Below are 23,801 nucleotides of genomic sequence, written 5' to 3'. Positions count from 1 at the left end.
TGCGCTCCCTCAAAGGCTCACGGCCGGCGCTCCTAGAGTCGAACGGACGCCGCGCAGCCCTGCCCCGCCGCTTAGTCACCTGATAAAGGGCCTCCCACGAGTCTGCAGCGGGATGCAGAACGGGGCGTGGCCGCAGGCGGAATGGGGCGGGGCCCCGATTGGGATGGGGCGGGGCCGCGGGCCAGGGCTGGAACACAGGGTTTGGTCCCTCGCGCGGGGCGGAGCAAGGTCCCACCCCCATCCTCGCACGTAGCACGAGAGGTGACCTCTGCCTAGCGCCCCTGCTCCGGGCGGGGCGAGCGGCCCCGCCTCCAGGCCGAGAGCGTCCGCGGCTTTCCAGCGCCGGAAGAGTCGGGCCTGCGCACTCGGGAGACTTGCGAGCCGGCCGCGCGGGCACGGCGGGAGGGGCTGCGAGCGGGTCAGCTTGCTTTTCGTTTCCTTTTCCTCCCTTTCTCAGCCTCATCCCGAGCACCGGAAGGTGCAGGGGCAAAGCCACGTACTGGGTTAGAGGCCCAGCCACTCTGCCCCTCTAGTGTGTGGCCACGAGGGCGTCGATTTCTCCCTGGACCCCACCCATTAAACCCGTTACAGGGTACGCGTAGTTGGCCGTTATCTCCCCAAAGTGGAAAGCTGCTGTTTAACCGTTTCGAAATTTGTACTTTGAGGGAGGGAATAAGCACTCCCGTGGGACAGAGGAGAGTCCAGGGGGGAGAGTCATAAGGAACTCACAGTCCTCACACGAGGAATGCTTCTTTCCTCAAGCCCTTGGCGTGCAGTTTCACCGGCCCTGGACTCCTGGGTTTATCCCTCTCAGAGTTCTGGGTGCCTGCCCGGGAACAGCTTGGGGCCTTGCCAATTTCACCCACTTTAACAGCCTTGCGTACTGATTTTTGTGTCTCCCGTTTAGGTCCTCGACTCTGGTTGCAGAGCCTTTCTTGGTTGGGAAGCCACAGCCCAGCCTCCCGATGCAGCCTGAATCCAGCCGGTGTCAAGAGGAAACTCCTTCCCTCCTGTGGGGTTTGGATCCTGTGTTTCTAGCCTTTGCAAAACTCTACATCAGGGATATCCTGGACTTGAGGGAGTCTAGCCAGGTGCCAGGTATGTGGCCAGTCGGCCTGGTGGAAGCTCTGTGCTGCATCTGCAGTCCACCCTCCCTTCGCCAGAGCTGTAGAAATCTGGGGCCTTAGGGGCTTTCCGGAGAGCCTTTCCTGCTGCAGGTTTTGAAACTGACCTAGCCTGGATCCTCAAATGAGTTCATTTCTATGCAAGTTAAAAACAGTCTAAGCTTTTTAATTTTTATTTTTTAAATAGATACGTTGGGGAGCAACCTTTGTACTGAGGAATGTTTTTACCTGAGTTTGAAGTCTTTCATATTTAAAAATGCTCAGTTGTTTTTCTCTGCTCCTGCTCATGGTGGAAAGCTCAGGCCTTGCTCCCATTCCTAACTGTGCCACTTAACCTGGCCTGGGCATGTGACTCACCAGTAAAGCTTAAGTGTCTTATTTGTAAAATGAGGATTGACCATGCCTGATTTTCTTGTGGAGTTTGATTTTGTTTTAAATAGATGAGAATCAAAATAATGTAAACCCCTTGAGAGGGAGGACATTATTTGCCTTGTTCACCGATGTAATCCCAGTGCTTAAAGAGTGCCTGGCATGTGATGGGCCTGCAAGAAATAGTAACTGGAGCAACACAGCATTATGTTCACAGCAAACATGAAGTTAAAGAAATCACTTAAAAAAAATTAGAGTGATGATCACTAAAGATAGGCTCTTTATATGCCAAATTACAGCAAATATAGTTTGGGGTAGATTTAAGTAATTCACACAGTTGGGGATGGATCTTCACATGTTTACTGTGCTATGTGAGAAGTTTAGTTAAACTCTCCTTGCTATTTCGAATGACTAACAGCTATGAGTCAAAAGTAGTTAAGAATCTCAAGTATGCACAGTTTTAGTGAGACCACGTTTTGTGTGTTTCCAGTCCTATCTACAAATATATTTGGATAACCTTACACTAAAGCCTTTTGTACAGATTTTTCACCACACCTTTATTTTCTAATTATTGTTGGAAATGATCTGGTTTTTTCCTTGGAAGGCAGCCATCCTCCCCCACAGTTGTCTGTTCCAGAACAGTCTGGTATGCTTCATAGCTCATCTCCTTGTGAAAAAATTAATTCACACCAAATGCCAGCCTTGCTTGAGGGTCTTCTGTAGGTGCTCCAGGAAGCATCAGGGGTGTGATAGGGGCTTAATTCTTCCTGTGGGTGAAAGACTTTATAATATATTAACAACAAACCAAGGAAAAGTGCTCCCAGTCATCTTTGTTATGTCACCGGTGGTACCGTTTCAGATGTAGTTTTTAAAATGAAACTGTTGTCAAACCCAAGTTTGAGTGCCTGACACACAGTGAGACCAAATAAACCAAAATATCGGAGTTTGAAGCAGGGAGAGTTTTACTGCAGGGCCGACCAAGGAGAATGGTTGGCTTGTGCTCGAAAGACCCAAACTCCCTTGTATTTTTCAGAGAATAGGCAACCTTTGGGGTGAGGACTGCAGGGTGTATGGCCTTCTTCTGATTGGTTGGTGATGAGGGAACAAGGTGGTGTTCCAGGAATATCAATCTTTAACCTTCTGGTTCTGACCAGTCTGGGGTCTCAGCATGTAGTTACCATCCTCCACCTGGGTGGGGGCCTTAGTTCCTGTAGAACAACTCAAAGATAGATATCCGAGGAGGAACCAGGACTCTGCCCCGTTACTATTGTTTTTTGACAGCTTTTCCTTTGTTTCTGCATTCCCTCACTCCCCTAATTACTAACTGCTTGAATCTGCCCTTTGGAACTCAGGGAAGGTCTAGGAGGCTGAACTATTTTTCCTAGAGAGTGGAAATGGGGGACACAGAAGAGCTTTTGTACCCAGAAACCCTGCTCAGTTTCAAAACCTCATGGTTGAAGAAACCATTAACCATAGTTGCACAGAGTGATTTTCTTTATTCTGTAGGATTCTGAGGGTGGGAAATGCTGCAAGCTAGGTTTTTATTTTTGTGTTTTGTTCTTGTTGCTTTTGGTTTGGTCATCATAAAGAAAACACTTTTATTTTGAGGCATAAAATTTAGAAATGTTTAAATAGCAAAGAATATTTTTAAACAAAATAACCAAAGTTAACCCCCAAAGATGATAAAACAAGAAACAAATATATGATAAAGAATTTGGCTGGCTTTTGTCTGAGGTTCCTGGGAGATTTTTGGTTTTCTGGAATGATGGGAGTGTTTTTGTTATTCATGGTGGGCCCCTTGAACCACACTGAGCTTTATGCTAATGAGGTGCCTCATGCTGGGCCCCTAGATAATTTCAGGGTTGGGGCTGTTCAGGTCTGAAAGATCAACCACCTGATTAGAGGGTTGGGTTTTGAGCCAGGTGACATCAGCCCAACCCTTTGGGAGGAGAGGGGAATTGGAGATTAAGTTATCAAGTGGACAGTGGTTCAGTCAATCTTGTCTATGTAATGAAACCCTAATTAAAAGGCTTGGGTGAGCTTTCCTGGTTGTTAATCAGACATTGATGTGTGAGAGTGATGTGTCCTGTGGACATGAAGGCTTTGGGCTTGGACTCTCCCAGACCTTGTCCTGTACATTTCTTCTTTTGGCTAGTCCTGGTTTGTACCCTTTATTATAGAACTATAGCCTAAGCATAGCACCTTTCTGAGTCCTGTGTTTCATTGTATTAAATTATCAAACCTGCGGGAATTGTGGAAACTGCTGCATTTGTAGCCAGTTGGTCAGAAGTGTGTGTGGCCTGAGGACCCTCAAATTTGGGACTGGTGCCTCAAGTGAGAGCAGTCTTGTGGGAGACTGTGCCCTTAACCTGTGAAATTCGACCTTACTCTGGCTGGTTAGCGTCAAAATTGCCTTGCAAAATGGTTGCAAAATGTCAACTCCCCTAAATTAACCTGTGAATTTAAGGTTAAACTAATAGAATGTTATGAAATTTAACTGTAGTAGTGATGTTGTTTAAGTTTGGGGATTTTGGTTTGGTTTTATTTGGTTTGGTTACAGTTCATAGCACACAGAAATGGTCTCTGTTATTCTAAGTTTCTCTATTCATGTCAAGCTTTAACGATGGGATAAATAATAGTGAATCTTTTGTGGGGAGGGTATAGCTCAGTTGTAGAGCACATGCTTAGCATGCACAAGGTTGTGGGTTCATTCCCCAGTATCTCCATTAAAAATAAATAAATAAAATAAATAAATTTAAGTATTCTTGGTATAAATAAACAAATAAACAAACCTAATTATCCAGCCCCCCAAAACAAACAAAAACTAGTGGATCATTTATTTAAATCAAAATACAACACTTATATCATCTAATTCTAGAGAACCCAATGACATGGAAATAGTATATTCATAAAAATTATATTAAATGAATCTATATTTTTAGAATATTATCTTTGGCATTTTAATGCTATCTGACTTCAGTAAGAGCAGTTGTAGCATCAATTAAGTAACAGCAGTTAGACTAAGAAGAGATAAATCAAAAGTACTTTTTTAAAAGAGAGAAAACACAGGCAAATGTCTTTCTGTGGATGTGGCTGTTCAGGGATCACCGCTGTGAAAGCTGAATCAAAGCCGCCAGGGACCCTGGGTCCCTCAGCCTTCCCAGGGTGACCCTCCTCCTTCCTGGGGACCTGATGATCTAGGGGATGGATCCCCTGATACGGCTGGGGCTTTGTGCGCTGCATGTGGACAAAGGCAGCCAGAGCCAAAGGACCCCTTGGGAAAGGCTGCAACTTAAACTCAGCCTTAGCCAGTATCTGTTGTGGTGGTTATTTCTTTTCTTAGCTCATCTGGCTTCCTCTCAGTCCGCAGAGCTGCTGTCCAACGTTCTTGAGCTCTCTTCTCATAGAAGAGGCTCTTGTGTTGATGGAAGGAAGTGGTTCTCTCCACTGCTTTTTCCACATCCTCCTCCTTCTTGTGGAAGTTGTGCTTCTATACACATGGGGAATTTTCCTTCCTATTTCCAAGCAGTATATTTCTTCTCCAATCAATTATCTCTGATTTTATTCAAACCATCTGTTATTTTTTGCTAAATTTGTTCTCCTTTGTTCTCTCTGCTACACTTTTGAGATGTTTTTCCTGGTTTTTTGTTGTTGTTGTTGACGTTTTTTAATCTTTGAGTGACTATCCTTGAAGACAAGCATTGTCAGTCTATGAGCTGAAAGTTTAGGGGGCTCCCTTTTCTGTCCTTTTTCAAGAAAATCTATTCAAGTGGAGACCTGTTCAGATTTGTATCAGGTGTTGCCCAGTGCAGAGTTGGTCATATCGGTGGACTGGCATCCACCACAGGTGACTTGAGGAACCTCATTGGCTTGTGTCATTAGTCCAGCCTTCTCGTTGCCTTTTCCGTATAGGTCAGCCCAGGCAGAACACCTTTGGCTGGCTCTTTTCTCCTCCTTAAAGTGTGCTGGCTCTTCACTGTAAAAACCGCCATAGCAGCACGTACCAGGGTGTCCCAGGGACCCAAAGATTCCTGGGACTTGTCTCAAGCTTTCAACATCACTAGCAGAGCACCCCACAGCGGCTCAGGGAGCAGCTGGAAAAGCATTTCAGGGGCAGGCAGCAGGCCCTCCACGGGTCCGCAGGGCTCCACAGCTCTGCCTCTGATTGCCAGTGTGCTGGGGGCCACAACCAACCACGCAGAACCCACTGGAGCGCTCCATCTCTAATGCAGACAGATACCTAGCAACCAGAACAGACCATCAGTTGGGCTAGGGGAGGGAGAAGCCAGTCAGGTTCCAGGAAAGAGTTCTCTCTAACTTGGCTCTGCTCAGCACAAACAGAAAGTACAGCGCATTTGGGGAAGCAGAAAGTGCCGACTGCAGCCAAGGCCAGTCTGGAGCCTAGGTCACCCTCAGCCCCACATGGCCCTTCCACAGAACTAGAGAACCACCTCATGCCACACCACCGCCCTTCTCTGCACACGAGCACTTCAGGGCGTGGTGGTGGGGTACACTTCAACAGAGGACTCCAGTCCCCCGACCCTGGGGGAGGCTCATTCTCCGATTTAAACTTCCCTCTGCCACAGGGAAGCCTTAGCCTGCTGGTAAAGGTCCTACAGGGGTCGCCTCCTCTGAAGGCACCACTCTCCTTTGTGTCTGGTCAGTGCAGGTGGGCAGGGCCGGGGGACTGATTTCAGTGGTAAGAACTCTGGAGGAGTTGGTTAAGACTGTCCTGCTCTTAAGATTTCATGAATTTTCTGTGGAGTCAATTTGTTCCCGTTCAAACCAAGTGTTCCTGGATGGAGGCAACTCTTGTCCAGAGATGACACAGGACCCAGGCTCCTTCCCTTTTGTGGCTCTGACACTTTGGCTCTTTGCCCCCAAGGTTGCCCTGCGCACTGTCTCTAGTCCACTAAGTCATCTTTAGAACTATGCCTCTGCTGGGGAGAGGCCCTTTTTTGGCTAAATTTGGCACCTCGTTCGATTACATCTCACTCTCCTAGAATCTCAGGCTCACTGAGGTTCAGAACCTCCCTGTCCATCCCCTGGTGACTCAGCCGTGAGCAACTGTCCTCAGCCCCTTTATCCACCCGGGAAACAAGGGAACCATCAGCAGAGGCCATTCTGGACATCCTGAATTGGGGTTCAGGCTGCAGGTCCCAACTCCCTCATTTACCCAACCCAGTGGATATGGAGAAGACAGGCTCAGACCAGGCTTGAGAGGGGATCCCAGGGGTGAGGGTGGCCAGATGCCTGAAGTGATAACTGATACTTTGTTTACAAATCATATATTTTTTTGAAAAGGAAGTCGCCATTTAAAAGTTTATAGCCTCTTTCTGAAAGTAAATAATTCAGCCATCCTGGGGAGGAAAAAAAGTCTGGAGAGGATTTTAGTCCAAACTCTTTAGCTGCAGGAGCACAAAGCAAGTAGCTTAAGCCCACACAGAAGTTCAGGTAAGGATACCGGGGCCACAAGGGAAGCTCCGTGGGAGCCGGGGCAGCACTGGGGCCTCGGGTCAGACTCACTGCTGCCAGGAGTCCCTCTCGCTGTTCCGTCCACCAGCCCATAAAAGGCCTCTGGGTGCTACTGGGTTGGGTTCTTCCTCTCAGGTTTCTCCTCTGGCGGGAACCTGCCTGCTGGCATCTGTTGTCTAGGCTTTGAAAATAGAATTTTAAAAAGAGACATTTTTGAGTTGTAATGTGCTGGCCCCAATGGGTGGCGTTTTGTAACCTAATTATCTTCTCTTTTAAAAAAAAAAAGCTACTGCTAATTTGTAGAAATGATGACTGGTTTCCTCGAAAAGCCAAAGAAGCCTTTCTCGTGGTTTCTTCTCTCTTTCCTTTTCCAGTCCCTCCACGGTGTCTCATGACACCGTGGCTGTTTTCAGGCTCCTTGTGAGTTCTGCGAGGAGGTACATTTCATTGTAACAAGTGGAAAGATGATTAACCAGATCTGGTTGGACAATTTTGGCTTTCTCCTTTCTGCACTAGTACAAGCTGCTTTAAAGTCAAGCTTTCCACTTACAACCCTCGAGGAAGACATATGAATTTCTTGGGGCTTGCCGTTTGTCAGGGGCTGATTCTTGAGTCTGGAATCTTAGCAAGCAGCAAGCCGCTGATATTTGACACAGTTAGCATTAACTGAAGCAGTAAACGTCATCATACATTATATGGACTTTGCCTTTTTTTCCTTTTAATTTCAGGTATATTTTTTTACAATGGGCACCCAATAAAACAGGTGGATATCTTGGGAACTGTAATTGGAGTGAGAGAAAGAGATGCTTTCTACAGTTATGGAGGTAAGAACAATTGTGTCTGACTGTGAGTTTACGTGGAAGGACCCCACTTAGCTGGACATTGAATCTGAGGCAATCCCAGCCTTTCAGAGCAGCTGGGGACTCTCACAAACCCCCATGCAGTTGAACTCTGTTGGGAACCATTTGCAGCCACCAACATGAACTAAGTATAAAATGAGGCAACAGGTAGGAATGATACTGATGATTACTGTTAGGTGAAACGCTGGGGAGGTAGGAGGTAGAAGAATTAAAATACAGTGTAGGATCACTGGTTGATCGGGGATGGACACCTGATACCTAGGGCATAGCTATAATAGCAAAGGATGTTTATATTGATACTTTTAAAAATAAAAAGGCCAGATTAACATTAAAGTAGACTCTTTAAGAAGACAGAATGGTATGAAAATTGATCTTTAAGACATATCCAGAACAGTTTTTTTTAAAAAGCCTTTTAATACTCAAAGGGGTAAATATCCATTATCAGAAAATTTCCCTTCCCTTATGATGATGAAAACTAAATAAACAGTTTCTATAGTTTGGATACCAGCCAGTCATTAGAATATGATTTTAGTGTCATGGGTCTTGATTTTTTTCGTTGAGTTTAATGTAAGCATTTTAATACAGTGCCTAAGATTGTCTGTAAGTAAGAGGCCAAGCTAGGTGTTTTGTGGGAAGCTTAACTTTGAATTCCAAACCTTTGCTGTAATTGACATAGTCACTTTTTGTTGTGTTGCCTTGGATTTGTTTTCTTCTACTTGGGGAAAAACAGAAGGCAGTTGAACTAGCTGACCAAGAACATTACATTGGCAGTCAGTGTGTGATTGATCACTTACAGATACAATATCATGGCATTTCTTCAACATATATTCATTTTCCTGAATGTGATTATTTTGTGCTAACAGAGTATCATGTGAGAGGTGAGATTTCTCATGACCTCTGGTTTTTCCTAGCCTGTAGTTTTTGAAACTCTGAGATAGATCATCTTGTCAGGCATTCCCCATACTGGAGCTCTTCTCTACTTTATTTTTGTTTTTTTTTTTGTTTTTTTTTTTTATTGTTGTTGTTTTGGGGTTTTTTGGTGGGGGGAGGTAATTAGTTTTTTTTTTTTCTTTTCTTTTCTTTTCTTTATTTTATTATTACATTTTTTATGGAGGTACTGAGGATTGAACCCAGGACCTCATGCATGTTAAGGCTCTACCACTGTGCTATACCCTCCCCTCTTCTCTGCCTTATTTTATCAAAGATATCTTTTTTCTCCAGATAATTCAATAAGCATTCACTAAGTTCTTACAGCATACCCAGCTGCTGGCAAGTGTATTATCTGCAGTACATTACAGTACTTCCTCTCCAAATACCTGTGATGAAATAATAGTATCTCTCTGTTTACAAAGCACCTTTATATGCATAATTTCATGCTATTCTCCTCCTAATCTTTTGAAATAGGAAAGACAGATATTATTTCCATTTTACAGATGAGAAAACTAAGGCTCAGTTACTTGCTCAAGGTTCCACTGATGGATCCAGTCTATTTATTGACTCCAGTGTGCTTTGTAGTCTCTGTGCAACTCAGTTTGATTTTTCTCTCTCCCATGCCCATCCCCTCCAAAAAAATCATCTTCACTTCATTTTTAATTTTCTGATTTTTAAATTAAAATGAAACTGTTTGAGGACTTTAGTCCTGGCTCTAGAAACAGGCCAGATATAATGCCTCTGACCTAAAGGGGCTTCACTTAACCCCTCTCCCTATTATAAAAAGATAGGGGTACTGGGGGTATAGCTCAGTTGTAGAGTGTGCGCTTGGCATGCACAAGGTTCTGAGTTCAATCCTCAGTGCCTCCATTAAGGGGGAAAAAATAAAATAAAAAATAAATTTAAAAAATTAAAAAAAAAAAAGATGAAGGCGATATGGCTGACTCTTCCCCAATAAACATTTCTCTTAGAGTGGATGTCGTGAGAGCATGACACATCTGTGGTTTGTGGGGTAATGAAAAGCATCTGAAGGTTGAAGTAATTGAGAGTAGAAACACTTTGGCAACTTTAATTCTTGTAAGTCCTGCTCAACAGAAAGCTACGCTCTCCTTCATGTCCTCAGGCCGGGCTTGGCTCTCAGGCCACTTGCCAGGCGGCCACTCCTGCCGTCCCAGGTCCTGTTCTGCCTGACTCACCACAGGCCTGTGCTGAGGTGCTTCCTGCTCACCCTAACTTATCCAGTGGCTGAAACAAAAGGCCAGCAGCCCCGGCCATGCAGCCCCGCTGGGGAGGATGCTGCACAGCCCTGCAAGGATGCTCTCCTTCCAGGACTTCCCAGCAGCCAGACCTCAGGGCGCCAGGAGAGGGTCTTTCAGGAGAGGTTACAAACCAGGAAGTCAGAGGGTTTGGTGGCACCGCCCTGAGCACACAGAGCACCTGGCAGCAACTCAAGCTCAGACCTAGACTCCTGGGAGGCTACCGTCAAGACCAAGATGACCTCACGTTTTCCAGAACAAATGTTCATGTGCTGATAGTTTTGACTATCTATCATAAATCAAGATTTTAAACTGACCAGAAAAGCAGTGTGCCTAGAAGTGTCATACATTATTTTTTAACTCAAAATGTCCTTACTGATTTTTTTGCTTCTTAACTCATGCTCATTATCCAATAAAATTTAGAGCTAAAGAAAGTTTGAATGAAGTACATAAAACTCATGTGAAACCCTGTAAATCAGACAAAAACAATGTCAGTGTTTAGGTGAACATCCCTCCTAATATTTCTAACATGTTCCTAATACAAAGAAATACAGATTTGCCTCATTTCCTCTTACTATTATGTATAGTTCTTTCTCTTCTTAATATTTCTGAAATTAGGCTTACAGTCACTGTGTACATTGAGTATGGACTTCTTTCTGCATACTCCAAAAGAAACTGCTATTAGCATTTTGAAATCTTAAAATCATTTCTGTCAAAACACATTATTTAATATTTTACATAAATTAGATTATCTATTAGATATGTATGATTATATATACAACTTCTGTTTTACAATGAGATATCTTTTAACAGCAATGAACATAGATCTTCATTATAATTTTTTATTCTCATATGTCATGCCATTGTAATTTATTCAACCAATTCCATATTTTATATAAACTTAGATTATTTCCAACTTCCAATACTATAAGCAATATTATGATAAAGAGCCTTATACAAGATGTAAATATCTGTGTATTTGTTTTGTTTTTCTCCTCAGGATAAATTACTGGAAGTAAATACTAAGTCAAAGGATATATACATTTCAAAATTTGATACACATTTCCAAATTTGTTCTTTAGAAATTTCATGTGAATTTATATTCCCATTAGCAGCATATGAGAATATCAGGATTTTTAATATGTTATTCTAGTAGTTGAGAAATTATTTAAATTTGCTTCTTTTTTTCTGGTAACTAGTGATTTAGCACACTGACCTTTGTCTCTTGGCCATTTTTAAACCGTCCATGAATTGCATAGTCTTTTTCTTTGCCATTTTTTCTCTTGTGGTCTTGGTCTCTTCCTTATTAATCTGTATTAGTTCTTTTTGTATTAAGATACTAACACCATCACTTGGAAGACTGCTATTCAGTATTAGTTTTTAATTGATCAAATGTATCAGACTTTTAAAAATGATGATTTTCAGGTCTACTTAAAGAAGTCTCCTCCCACCAACTGTAAGCCCAGGGTTAAAAGTATTCACTCATATTTTCTTCTTATCTTTTTGTTTACCTATATTATTTTTAATAAAATAAAATCCATCTAGAATTTATTTTAGTTTAAGAAGTCTTATTCTCAGCTTCTGTTTTCAACACAGATTTAAACCAGCAATGAGAAAACTTTGCCTTATGTTTCTTCTATATTATATGTGTTTTTACAACAGTCTAGCTAGTGATATTTTAAAAAATCATTAAGCCCACTGACCCCATGTTCAACAACCTCTGTTCTGAGATTGTCAGAAATTAGGCAAGGAGAAAATGCCTATCGTGCCTGATCAAACATCTCCAAATTTGTCTGCACTTATAAATCCAAGTGCAATGGGAATTCTTTGTTTTTGTTTGTTTGTTTGTTTGTTTGTTTTGCATTAGGGATAAAATAAGCCAGACCAGTATTGTTTGTGTAACCAAGATAAAATTATTTTTATTATGGAAATAAAACTTTGTTTTTCTATAATGTGCTTGGCTTTCCTTACATCCCCTGCAATGGCAAAGACTGGGCAGAAGCTCTTTCAAAGAGAAGCCCAGACCAGAAGACTTGGGATGCTCTGTCGTGGTAAGTCAACGAGCTGGCAGAAGAGCACATGGTGACAGATGGCTGTGCTCTGAGTGCCTCTAATCACAGACCAGGTGATAGTCTCTGGTTGTAGGGTGGGAGAACAAGGCTGATTTTATATGTTAGCAGTTTTTGAGATTTTTGCACTTAACTTCCTTAGGACACCCCTTTTAGGAGAAGTTTAGACAAGAATCAGTAGCAATGCCCTTGGGATAGGGTGAGAGAAATGTTGATGACCTTCTGCTGGGCTCATGTATTACACTGACATTGCAGACAAGCAGTTCCCACTGATGTGTGGTGAGAGATTATTTCTAAAGGTGGAAGGAAAATGTAATAAGGGATTTGCCAACCAGGCTGTTGAAAACTGTCATCTGAATGCGGCGGCGGCATGCTAATTCACCAGTCATGTCCACATCTCTGTTCTACTCTCTTACACTTCTCTTGCAGTGGATGATAGCACTGGAGTGATAAACTGCATCTGCTGGAAAAAGTTGAGCAATACCGAGTCCTCATCAGGTAATTTTATTTGCAATGCTTCTTTACATTTTCAGCTAACCATTAGATTTTATTCAAGGTAGCTCAGCAGAACAGCTTTGGTGCTGAATTTTCACATTTATCCACTGGTGAGTTACATTGGTCAACTCGAAGCACTCTACCCAGAGCTTTGGCTGCTCTGCAAACGGCATTATAGGGAAGCCAGTTGCTTTTCTTGCTCCCCTTTCTTTGGCGCTCACTTCCTCCTAAGTCTACAGGAATGTGCATAGGTTCCTGGAAGTTTCAGCATTCCATTTTTACCATGACAGTTATTACGCAAGTCAAGATGGTTTAGCCAAATTGCTAATCAGGTGAGAATCCCCTTCCTCTGGGCATATCACTTGACCAAAGCTTTCTTGAAAGCTTTTGCCCTGACATGGTTGCCACTAACTTCTATGCTCCTATGATCCAGATTTTCTGAAATCTCTAGCATTTTCAAACAGATATGCCAGGAATTCTAACATGAATGAGAAGGTGATATAGGATTCCCTTAAAGTTAGCCATTAAATAATATAAACTGAAAAAGAACTTTAAGATTGTATATTGAGCTTATTGACTGTAATTGAAACAGCGTTTGGAATTTCTTGAGTATGTTTTAATAGTCCTTAGGTAGTTTTTTGAGTTATTTAAGTTCATAATATTAAAAAAATATATTGCCTTAGTGGTGAACACTTTTGGTTGTAGCAAAGCTACAGAAACTGGGACCTTTGTTTTATAACATATGCAATATGTTGCTGTATGCCCTGGGGTTATTCAATAAATACTGCCTAGTCTGATATCTAACGTCTAGTATCTGTCTCCTGTTTTACATGGTGAGACTGTGTAACACTTAGAGTGGCTTCTTCTTTCCCTTTTGACATTACCTGTCAGAATCTCAACTTTCTACTTTGCTGGTCAATGGAATGCTCACTTGCTTGATTTTCTGATGTATTTACATTTAGAATTTGGCCATCACTTTCACATAACTTTGATATTTCCATTTCCTAATTTGGGAACGTGTTTATCAATGGCATTACTTTGCTTAAGAAGCTTTGTAGATAAAAAAAAATTGAAGAGAGACAACATGTTTTTATGGAGGTATCTCAGAGGTAAGAAATAAACCTATAAGACAATCAGATATTTGAATTTTCATATCTGTCTAGAGTATTAAAATCATTTGCAGATTTATGGTTGTTGTATTATCACAGTCTTCAATCAGAAAGCAGCGTTTGATTATGCATACTTGTTTTAGACCAAGAGTTACCCAACTTTTTCTGTACGGGGCCAGACAATAATTGTCTTCTGCTTTATGGGCCATGTGGTCTGCATTGCAGCTGTTCAACATTGTCATTGTAACACAGAAGCAGACATAGGCAGTGCATAAACAAATGGGCATGGTTGTGTTCCAATAAAACTTTATTTACAAGAACAGATTGTGGATGGATTTGGACCACGGGCTGTAGTTTACAGACTCCTGTTTTAGATATTGTTTTAATTTTCAAAATCAGCTTTTTTTTTTTTTAAAGAAATGGAAATAACATCATCAGAAATATTATATAACTCAGTAATTTTTTAGATACAATGACTTTCAATACTGAAAGTGAGATTTTGTTTTAAGTATCTGTAAGTTGATGAATAGATGAATGGTCATAGTTGGTAGCCTTAATTGGAAATTGCTTTGGGAATAAAAAATGAGGGTGAGGGTACAAGTAGAAAGCCTGAAAATGCTTCTCATCGTGTTATGAAGTGTTATTTTTAAATTGTTCCCGACTAACCCATTCTCTCCTGTTAATTTAATCGCCCTTGGTTTTAAAGCTTTCCACTGGAAAGTGGCCAACGTAGACTAATTTTTTTAAACAAAATTTGGTCTGAGTCAAAATCATGTTCCAGTCAGTTAAGGTATAAAAATATAATATTAACTCCTATAAATGTCACTTTGAATGTGCCATTTGGACTTAGCTTAGGAGAAAAGTTAAGAAAGCTTGGTCCTTAGTATTAGAATTTTAAAGAGGATTTATCTTTCAGGGTGGAATAGGCTACTTAAAATGAAATTCTGTCAGGCTCCAACCATCTCATTATATTCATTAAATTACACAGCTTGAGCCCTTCTTTCGGCAATTTGGTTCACCCTTTAAATGAACGCTGAGCCTCTTTTTCTCAGACCAGCCCTCAGTCTGATCATTTCAGCAGTGGAATATGAAGCATTTATCATCATCTATAATGTCTGAATAATGGCAGCGAAATTTATAAGTACGTTTAAAATTCAACCTACACAGAAGAGGACTTATGAGTAGGAACGCAGATGGAATAACCCTTTAAAAAGCAATACTTAGGTATTTTCTGAAGAAACCCAGTAAGTTGAGTAACATTAACACTGATTGTGTCTAGATTCCTAGCTGTTGGTTACTGCTTGCACAAAGGTCTCCACCCTCCTTAGGTTGCTGTTTCCCTTAGTGTAGTCAACGTGTTAAAAGAAAAGTTAACACCTTGGCACATTACAGAACCACGGTTATCTAAGTTGAGTTAGATTAAAAAGCAGAAAATTTGATCAATATACCATTATTCATTCCATTATAGGACTATATCCTAGTATATGATAAACCAGAAATGATATGACAGCAGGAAATAAGTCAACATTTAGCAAATGTTGTTGATTCGGGTAGATAACAGTCTTAAAAAAAGAGGTGGCTGTGATCACAGGCTTGCAGCTTACATAAAATAACCCAAAGACAGAGTTGTATATTGATCACAATAAATGTGGCGGTGTATATGTTAGGCTCTTACAAGTTTAACAGCCTAGCTGCTAAAGCACTGAAAGCTGTCATCGGTGACAAGAGGGATAGACAGAAAGACATTTTTTTCAAACTTTTATTTAACAAAAAAAAATCAAATAAACATAAAAAAGAAAGCCATGGAATGGGAAGGGTGGACGTACTAAGCATAACTGATAAAGCTTCCCTACATTTTTTTCAGAAATCAACATAAAGTGTTCGAAAGAGATAAAGGGTTTATGCATGAAGAAATGCAGAGAGTAGATCGTCTTATAAAACACATAGTCTCTCTGGCAATTTAAAAGCAAAATAAAATGTTATAGAATCATTATGTATTTTTTAAGGTGTTAAAAGTCCCAGTGACTGAAGCCAGTGTGGGAGCTGCAGACCCCCATGTGTTGCTGGTGGCACCTTGTAAAAAGAGAATGGCTTGATTGTTTTTTTCTGGCAAACATCCTGACGATATGCAATGAACTCTAAACCTGTTTGTATTTTTCTATCCAGTAATCCCCAATGAAAGACCCCCTAAGAAAACAAAATTTTTGTCTAAGGGGCTTGATTATTCGTTTTCACAAGTAGCTGACATTTATCCAATGTTTCCTGTGGATCTGGCATTGTGCTAATAAGCTTACGACGTGAGGGGTAACTAAGACTGTGCACAGCAGCTCCATGTGTGAGGTGGACTATTATTATCCTCATTTCATAACTGAAGAAACAGGCATATTGAGGTTAAGCAGCCTGCCCAAGGTCACACAGCTAATAAGAAGTGACCTGAAATTCAAGCCAGGCCTGTCTGACTCCACCACCCAAGTGTTGACCTCTACGCCCTGTACAGACAGTGCTAGTGATGGAAACCAAAATTTAAAAATTATGAAAAGGAGAAGGATGAAATAATGAGACTAGCTAAACTGGCCTATGAACAGGACAGAATGCTATACTGTTATTTAAAATGCTGAGTTGTATAGAATCTTCTGTGGATACATATGTGTATTTCAAATTATGCTAGACAGAAAAACAACACAAAATTGTTTACACCCATTAGCTAATAACTGTGGAAAACACTGGTGTCCTCACGGGGCCGGCAGCAGAGAGCGCAGGGTGAGCGGGAAGGCTGTGGGCTCAGAGACTGCCCGAGTTCTGACTCCAGCTTTGCTGCTAGCTAGCTGTCTTCCTTTGGGCAAGTTGCTTATCTGTGACTCAGTTTCCTCGTCTGTAAAATGAGGCTAAGGATAAAGAAGAGTGGTTGTGAGTGTTAGATGTGCTGACAGGCTGCAAAGTCCTTAGAACAGCAGTACTGTAGTACCCAAACATCTGGGGCTATTCTTATTATTTAACTCGTACATTTTGGAAGTAAATTTAAGTGATGGAAATTATTTAGAATTGAATGTGCATTGGATTCTTTTCACCATGATGTTTCTTAAGTTTATAGTTTTCAGCGGTATGAGTGCGTGTGAGAGAGGCGGGTGGTGGATATTAGCCTAGTTACCCAACAAAGATGAGAAGTGAGAGGTTAAGGTGTTGAGCCCCTCGGTGGAAAATCAGGCTCAGGCGAATTTGCCTTCCCCATAAACAACCACAAATGGAGATTCTTGGGCCCCTTTCCCCTTCTGCCAGGCTCTGTGTCCCTGCAAGGACACTTTAAAGGGTTGTTTAGAGCTATTGCTCCCATACCCGGCTGAACTCACCCAGAATACAGCTCAGAACCCCGCAGAGCCTTCTGACTGCACAGGCGATGCAGGGATAGGAATAAATGTCTGGTGTTGCTCCTACCCCAAAGTCTCTCTCAGGTATGGTGGAGTGATTGTGTTATGCATTTCTCTCTTTCCTTCTGGCCCCAACAACTACAGCTGCTCCAAGTGCAAGAGAACTGAGCCTAACCTCACAGCTTAAGAAGCTGCAAGAGACCATTGCGCAGAGAGCAAAGATAGAAATTGGGGACATCATCCGGATCAGAGGTCAGATCCGCACGTACAGGGAAGAGCGAGAAGTTCATGCCACTGCTTATTGTAAGCACAAGATATTTCTGCCTAGTTGGTTGTTATCCTGGGTGTGTGTCCTATAAGCTTGTTTAGCTAAAAGTCAAACTTCTAAAAAGTTCAAATAAAAAGATTTAACTCTGTCTATTGGAGGAAGCTATATTTCACAACATGCTTTCTTTAGAAAAGCAGCATTTCTTAATTTTATTTCGAAAAGAGGTAACTATAAATAAGTTGGGAAAGAAAACAAATGGTTTATTGTAAATGGCTGACAAATGTATTTTGGACAATATAAGAGTTTCTAAAATACTTTGAAGTTCTAAGTGTGAATCCATTTAAGGAAGACTGTTCATCGTCTTCAAAATGATGGAGATTTCTTGAACACCACTGAGTCCACTAACTTTGAAAGAAAACAGCTATTTAGAAGAATGACAGGCCTGTGTCTTCTGAGTGATACCCTTTGCACTGCTCTGGCTGATTTTCACTTGGAAATCTCAAGGGCAGCCCGGTTGTCCACCATTGTAGCAGACGAGTGAAAACGCTAGTCCCAGTCTCCTCTGGCCATGCCTGTGATGCTTAGGATGTTGCCTCTCTCACAGGATGGCTGGGAACCGTGTAGTGCATCTAGACTGTGACCCCTGGGCAGCCATTGAGGAAGGGGACCCACCAAGTGCCCCACTTACTGCCACTGCACTCAGGATGTGGGAGAGAACTAATCTCAGCGTCATTTCTGTGGCACGTCTTCCCCCGTCACTTATTAGATAAAGTGGATGACCCGGTGTGCAACATTCAGATCGCAAGGATGCTTGAGCTGCCCACTATCTACAGAAAGATTTATGACCAGCCTTTCCGCAGCCCAGCCCTAGAGAAAGAAGAGGCACTGAGGTAAGTTATGGACTATGACTGCTGAACATGTGACCCCAGCAGGAAGGCCAACCAGTGGGATCCCAGATGCTGGTGGGGGAGCCTGGGTTCAGTTCCTGGACCATCCACCCACTCAGTGTGGGGCTCCGGGCAAGTCTGCTTGCCCTCGGGATGCTTGTGTCCCCCTCCGTAAAGTGAAGATGATAATGGTACAGGTGTTCTAAGGTCGTGGTGAGGAAAATATATGTGTAGTTGGAGTCTCTGAAGGAGTGGAGGAGGGAGCAGAGAAAAAAATATTTGAAGAAATCATGGATGAAAATTTCCCAAGTTTGATGAAAACTGTAAATTCACAGATCCAGGAAGCTCAATGAACCCCAAGGCAAGAAACCTGAAGAAAACTGCACCAAGGCACATCATAATCAAAATACTGCAAAAGAAAAAAAAACAGTCACTCCCTACCAGGGATGATTTTATTCTTTGGAGGGGTGGATAAACAGGAGAAAGGAATGGATGCATATTTGCTATAAATATGCCTCAAAGAACTCTGGGAGGAGACAGAAACAATCATAGTGGCTGTGGTGGGGGCACTGGGAGGAGGATAGGAGACTTTTCACTGTATATATACCCTTTAATTTTTTAACATTTTTATAGATTACATATTTCAAAAAATTATATTTTAAAACCCCCAAGCTAGAGACCTGTAGAAAGTAAAAAGTGAAGGTTCTCCAATTTCCCGTCCCCCGCCTTAGTGCGATTCCCCAGAGGTTACCTCTGTAGAGAGATTGATGTGTATCCTGTTAGACTTTTTTCTTCTGTGCAGACACAAGCATGAGTATTCACCCATGTATTCCGTGGGTTGTCATTTGCTTTTTTACAAAAATGGTACCGTCCCTCACATACCATTCTGCAGCTTGACTGTTTTCTAAATCTATCATGATATCAGTTCCCATAGTTCTGCCTCATCCTTCTAAACAGCCACGCAGCGTTCCCTGGTGACTTGCCCCTTATGTCAAAAACACGCATTAATACGGCATTGCATTTGCTAGCGAAGTTTCAGTTTTACCCACATCCAAAAGGAACAAAGGTAATAGTTTTTTGCAGAGTTTGTTAAACCTTTCTCCCAGCAGCAATCCAGGCACCCTGGACCTTGACAGTCTCACATGTCTGCTGAGTGAAAAAGTCAAAGAATTCCTTGTGGAGAACAGAGTGCAAACCTTTTACCAGCAGGAGTTGGAAACGGTGGAGTCCCTGCTGTCCCTTGCTAACCAGCCTGTAATTCATAGCACCCACTCCGGGCAAGTAAGTGCAGCATGCCCACGTGAGAATTCAAGGCCCCTGCCCCAAATCTGCAGTTGAAGGGTGTGGGTGGACATGACTGTGGCATTATGACTCCCAGGCTGTAACGGGGAGGGTATAGGTCAGTGGTAGAGCACGTGCTTAGCATGCACAAGATCTTAGGTTCAATCCCCAGTACCTCCATTAAAAGATTTTTTTTAATTAAAAAAAAGAAAAAGACTCACAGGTTATACCCAGAGTATAGAGATTATGTTGATTCTATTCTGGAAAGGTCACTGCCCACTGAGAATTTTGAAGGAGAATGGACATGGCCTTTTCCCCTGCTTAATCTCATTAAGCTTAATCTTTGGGCAGGAAAAAAAAAGTACTTAGTCCTCAGTACTCACTGAGATGGGTATTTAATCTCAGCAGGAGCCAGATGAGAGGAAATAGATGAGAAGAGCTCATTATCCTTCCAAGATTTTTTATTGATCAGCAAGATGATTCTTGAACTTGAACCGAGGTTTTTAAATGACCCTCTCTCTTCTCCAGAATAAAGTTAACCTATCGTGTTTTAGCAGTTTGATTAAAGACCAAGTTGTATTCAATCTGGTTTATAAGTAAAAATTTCAAGGAACACTCAAGTAACTTTTTATTCGTCTCTGAAAGAGCTGTCCTCATGTTTTCACCCATAGGTTAGAGTTGTTTGGTGTTTACTTATTTGCTTAGAATTAAGAATTATCTGAGACTGGTTTTAGGCTTTCTGTTTCACTGCAATTCTTTGGTTTTTTCGTTGCTGTAACAGGATTCGTGCTTATTTATTTCATTCATTCCGCTGGGGAATGGTCTCTGCCTGAATGTCACCTTCCTGCCCTCCCTGACCTAGGGAGGTTTTGGCTGGCTTTGAGAGCCACTGGCTTCCTCACTGTTATCACCCTGTTTCCACACCTCGTGATATCATTGGTATTTAGTTATTTGCCTGCCCGTTCCTCCACCAGAGTGTAAATCCTGTAAGAGCAGAGGTTTTGTCTGTCTTTTCTTTTCTCTTTAGAACCAGAGCCTAGAACAGAGTTGGCATAAAGTGTGTTCTCCACAATTATTTGTTGATTGAAGAAAAAATTCAAATAGTTCCTGAAATTATGTAGCTTTTAAGTCTCCTTCCCATTCCCTCTCCCACTCCCCTTTCCACCGAGACAAACACCATTAGGAGTCTCAGGAGTCTCCTTCCGTAGATAGTCTGCATGTATAAACTGGAAGTAATTGTATCCTTTTTTAACACAAATGGTATCATATAAAACACTGTATCTACCTAGCTTTTCATTGGACAGCATGTATTCGGTCCTTGCCTAGCCATCCATATAGATTTGCTGCTATATAATAATCTTTTATTACTTGTACCATAATTCATTTAACATCTCTCCATTCCTGGACTGTTTAGATATTTTCCAGTCTTTTGTTATCACCAGCAAGGCCATGAATACCCTTGTGCGAGAACCCAAGTTACTCTTCATGATTCTGGTGGAAGAGATACTGGGTCCCCATCCTAACCTCCTAAGTGTGACCACTGCTTCTCAGTTTCTTTCGCAAACCTAATTATCTCTTCCTGGCACCAGGCTGTGTGCCCAGTGACCCGCGATTTCATACTCGGAGATGAAGGATATGGTTTCAGGAAACACCCAGGAGGAGCGGGTCAGGACTGGCCCCTTTGTTCTGTGCCACCGTTGCTTCTGCACCGTTGTAGCTGTCCAGCTGTCCACTGACATCAAGAGTGACCTCCTTCCCATTTAATCATTTAGAGAAGGCTCAGTGCCAGCTTGGCCTCCCAGGACTTCTGACCACTCTCTTGGCACGTTTAGAAGGAAACTTTGAAGCTGAGCGAAGACCACATTCTTCCTGTGAACCAGCTCTTCTGCGATAATTAAGTAGGGAGTCTTGAGGACTCTTTGAGGACTGAAAGTCCCCTCCATTCAAAACTTTCAGGGGGCCCTTTTGGCCTGATATCTTTTTGAAAATGCTTAGAGCAGAAACTTGTGTCTGCCAGTGCTGTATGTTTAAAAAGAAATGAATATGGCACTATGTCTGTTTCGTCTTTGGAAAGTATTTTTCCATCAATTATGAATTATTCCCTCACATGGCTCTGGTGGGGGAGGTCAGTGTCACTAAATTGAATTCTGTTTAATAGAGCCTGGGAGATCCAGGATATGTTACAATGATGGTGAAACCCTAGACCCCTTGGCACTTTCTCTTGTCATACGGATGAAAGCTTAACAAAAAAAGAAAATCATAGTGATAGTGTTATAGCTTCCAGGCTGGGGAGAGTGGGTTTGATTGTTTTCCCTCCTTCTTTTTTATTCCCATTGTGGCTCTTTTTAGCAAATCCAGAAACATGATAAGCAAACCTTACAAAACCATTGTTTCTTTGACAGCTGGATAAATGCTGTGTTTGTTTGGGAATGAAGACTATATATATATTTCAGAGACCCACCCAGTTCCTGCCCTGCGAGGAGAGGCCCACGAAGGCTCAGCATGGTTGTTCAGACGTTCACTGTTTTTGTTTCTGAGCAGTTTTGGTTTCCTGAATGGGATGGGTCTGTCATTGCTCTTTACAAAAAGACAAGAAAGACACACATCTCAGGCCAGGAAAAGCTACTGGCTGGAGGGACAAAGATTGGAGGCTTCATCCTTGAGCCTGTATCTTTATAATCAGCAGGGAATTTCTTCCCAAGGTCAGCCGAGGCAAATGTTTTTGGAAAGGAAGCTTCACATATTGTTTATATTTACAGAGAACCTTTTCTCCTGGGTCCTCCTTGTTCACAGCTGAAACTGTGCTTTTAATCTCATAGGCTTCACACCCTCTCTTTTCTTTTGCTTGATCTTAGGAGGAACCCAGTTTTTTGTATGGTCTGGGGATAACCAAGAGTCATTTTAAATGACAGGAATAATCATAGAGCGGCATTTCTAGTCAGTTTCCACTGTATTTCTATATTGGTAAGAGACGTAATAAACTTGAGCCTTTGGATCCTTATATTAAATTGACTGAGGAAGACAGATCTCCTTAGAATGATAAAGAGGAGTAGTTATAGAGTTTTACGGGGGAGCCTGCCCTGGGTTGATTGTGCTTCTCCTAGGAGAGCACTCGTGTGTGAAATTAACAGCAGCTTCACCTCTAGCCCCTCTGACGGGCAGCCGAGGATTGCTGGGCGAGGTGTTTATTCTAAACATGCCCAGATAGCTTTTCTGCTCGTGGGAGTCGTCAGCTATTTCTCAGCCTTATTCTCCCTTCAGAGAATGGGTGCTGTCATAACCTGGAACGTTTGTCAACTTTCGGGCCCTAATGGCTGGGTTTTCCAGGCCTGTTCTGTTAGGGGAAAAACGTAGACTATTAATTTAATGAAGAGTATCAGACTCCCCTCCTCAGCCCAGGAGAGCATGTTTGTGAGACATGGCCAGGATCTAGTAGATTCAAGCAAGGGCCATCTGAAGGGCTCTCCTAGAAAGCGAAGTTTTCTTTAGGGATGGGATTGTCACTACTTCAGGTCATTTGGAGGTGGGAGGTTCCCTTTCTTTTCCTATCACTTTGAGGGAATGAATGTCAGCAGCACATCCCAGGCCCCTCTCTCTGTCCCAGCATCTGCAGGTATTTCCCCGAGACGGCCTCCCCAGGGATCTTCCATGTAGTAGGACTTTGCCTTCAGACACTCTTTCAGATGTATTGCCACTGCTTCTTTGGCCCTCTGATCTTTTTCTTTTTCTTTTCTTTTTTTTTTTTTTTGAGGAGGGAGGGGAAATAATTAGGTTTATTTATTTTAATGGTGATACTAGGGATTGAACCCAGGACCTCATGCATGCTAGGTAAGCAGTCTACCACTGAGCTATACCCTCCCCTGCCTGGCCCTCCGATCTTTGTACTATCTTTACAGGTTTCTGTCACATTAAAAATGGGTCTGTACCTTAAAGGACAATTTTTAGTCCCTGCTTGCTTTGTTTTAGGAATGAACTGAAAATTCTAATGAAATAATTAGGATACCTCCTCTGTAACGGGGTATTTTTTCCCACCGATTGCATACGTATTTTTCTAGATCACCCTGTGTGCCAGGGAGGAGGTGGCCAAGATGACATACAAATCTCCCAACTCAAGAAGAACACAGTCTGGTTTACCATGGTGGGACATAGCTGCAAACCTGGCTTCCTTGAAATAAGGAATAGAATGACCTGGTAGCCTCTCTAGGCAAACTGGGCTCTTAGAGAAGGGCCGAGATACTGAAACTGGAGACAGCAAGCTGACAGCAGCCAGGGGTCCTTCCAGGCAGTGCTCTTGCTTCCCCCTAGGACCCTGT

At 42.3% G+C, this 23,801-nt stretch overlaps 1 protein-coding gene across 3 annotated transcripts in view; it reads left to right on the top strand.

The window, feature by feature from the left end:
* The first annotated feature begins 269 nt into the window (after window positions 1–269).
* STN1 (STN1 subunit of CST complex) overlaps window positions 270–23,801 on the top strand; it is a 34,962-nt gene continuing 11,430 nt past the window's right edge. Inside the window, exons 1-7 of one of the 3 annotated variants that reach the window (XM_031461697.2) lie at window positions 270–418; window positions 908–1,098; window positions 7,697–7,792; window positions 12,513–12,581; window positions 17,197–17,355; window positions 18,087–18,210; window positions 19,314–19,488. In XM_031461697.2, the coding sequence (XP_031317557.2) occupies window positions 966–1,098; window positions 7,697–7,792; window positions 12,513–12,581; window positions 17,197–17,355; window positions 18,087–18,210; window positions 19,314–19,488 (756 nt within the window). In that variant the 5' untranslated portion in view covers window positions 270–418; window positions 908–965. The other 2 variants (XM_031461698.2, XM_010987119.3) reach the window with 2 other exon arrangements.

The sequence above is a fragment of the Camelus dromedarius genome, chromosome 8, assembly GCF_036321535.1.
Source record: "Camelus dromedarius isolate mCamDro1 chromosome 8, mCamDro1.pat, whole genome shotgun sequence".
NCBI lineage: Eukaryota > Metazoa > Chordata > Mammalia > Artiodactyla > Camelidae > Camelus > Camelus dromedarius.
The sequence above is the reverse complement of the archived record's forward strand: the minus strand, read 5'-3'. Positions and strand labels throughout refer to the sequence as shown.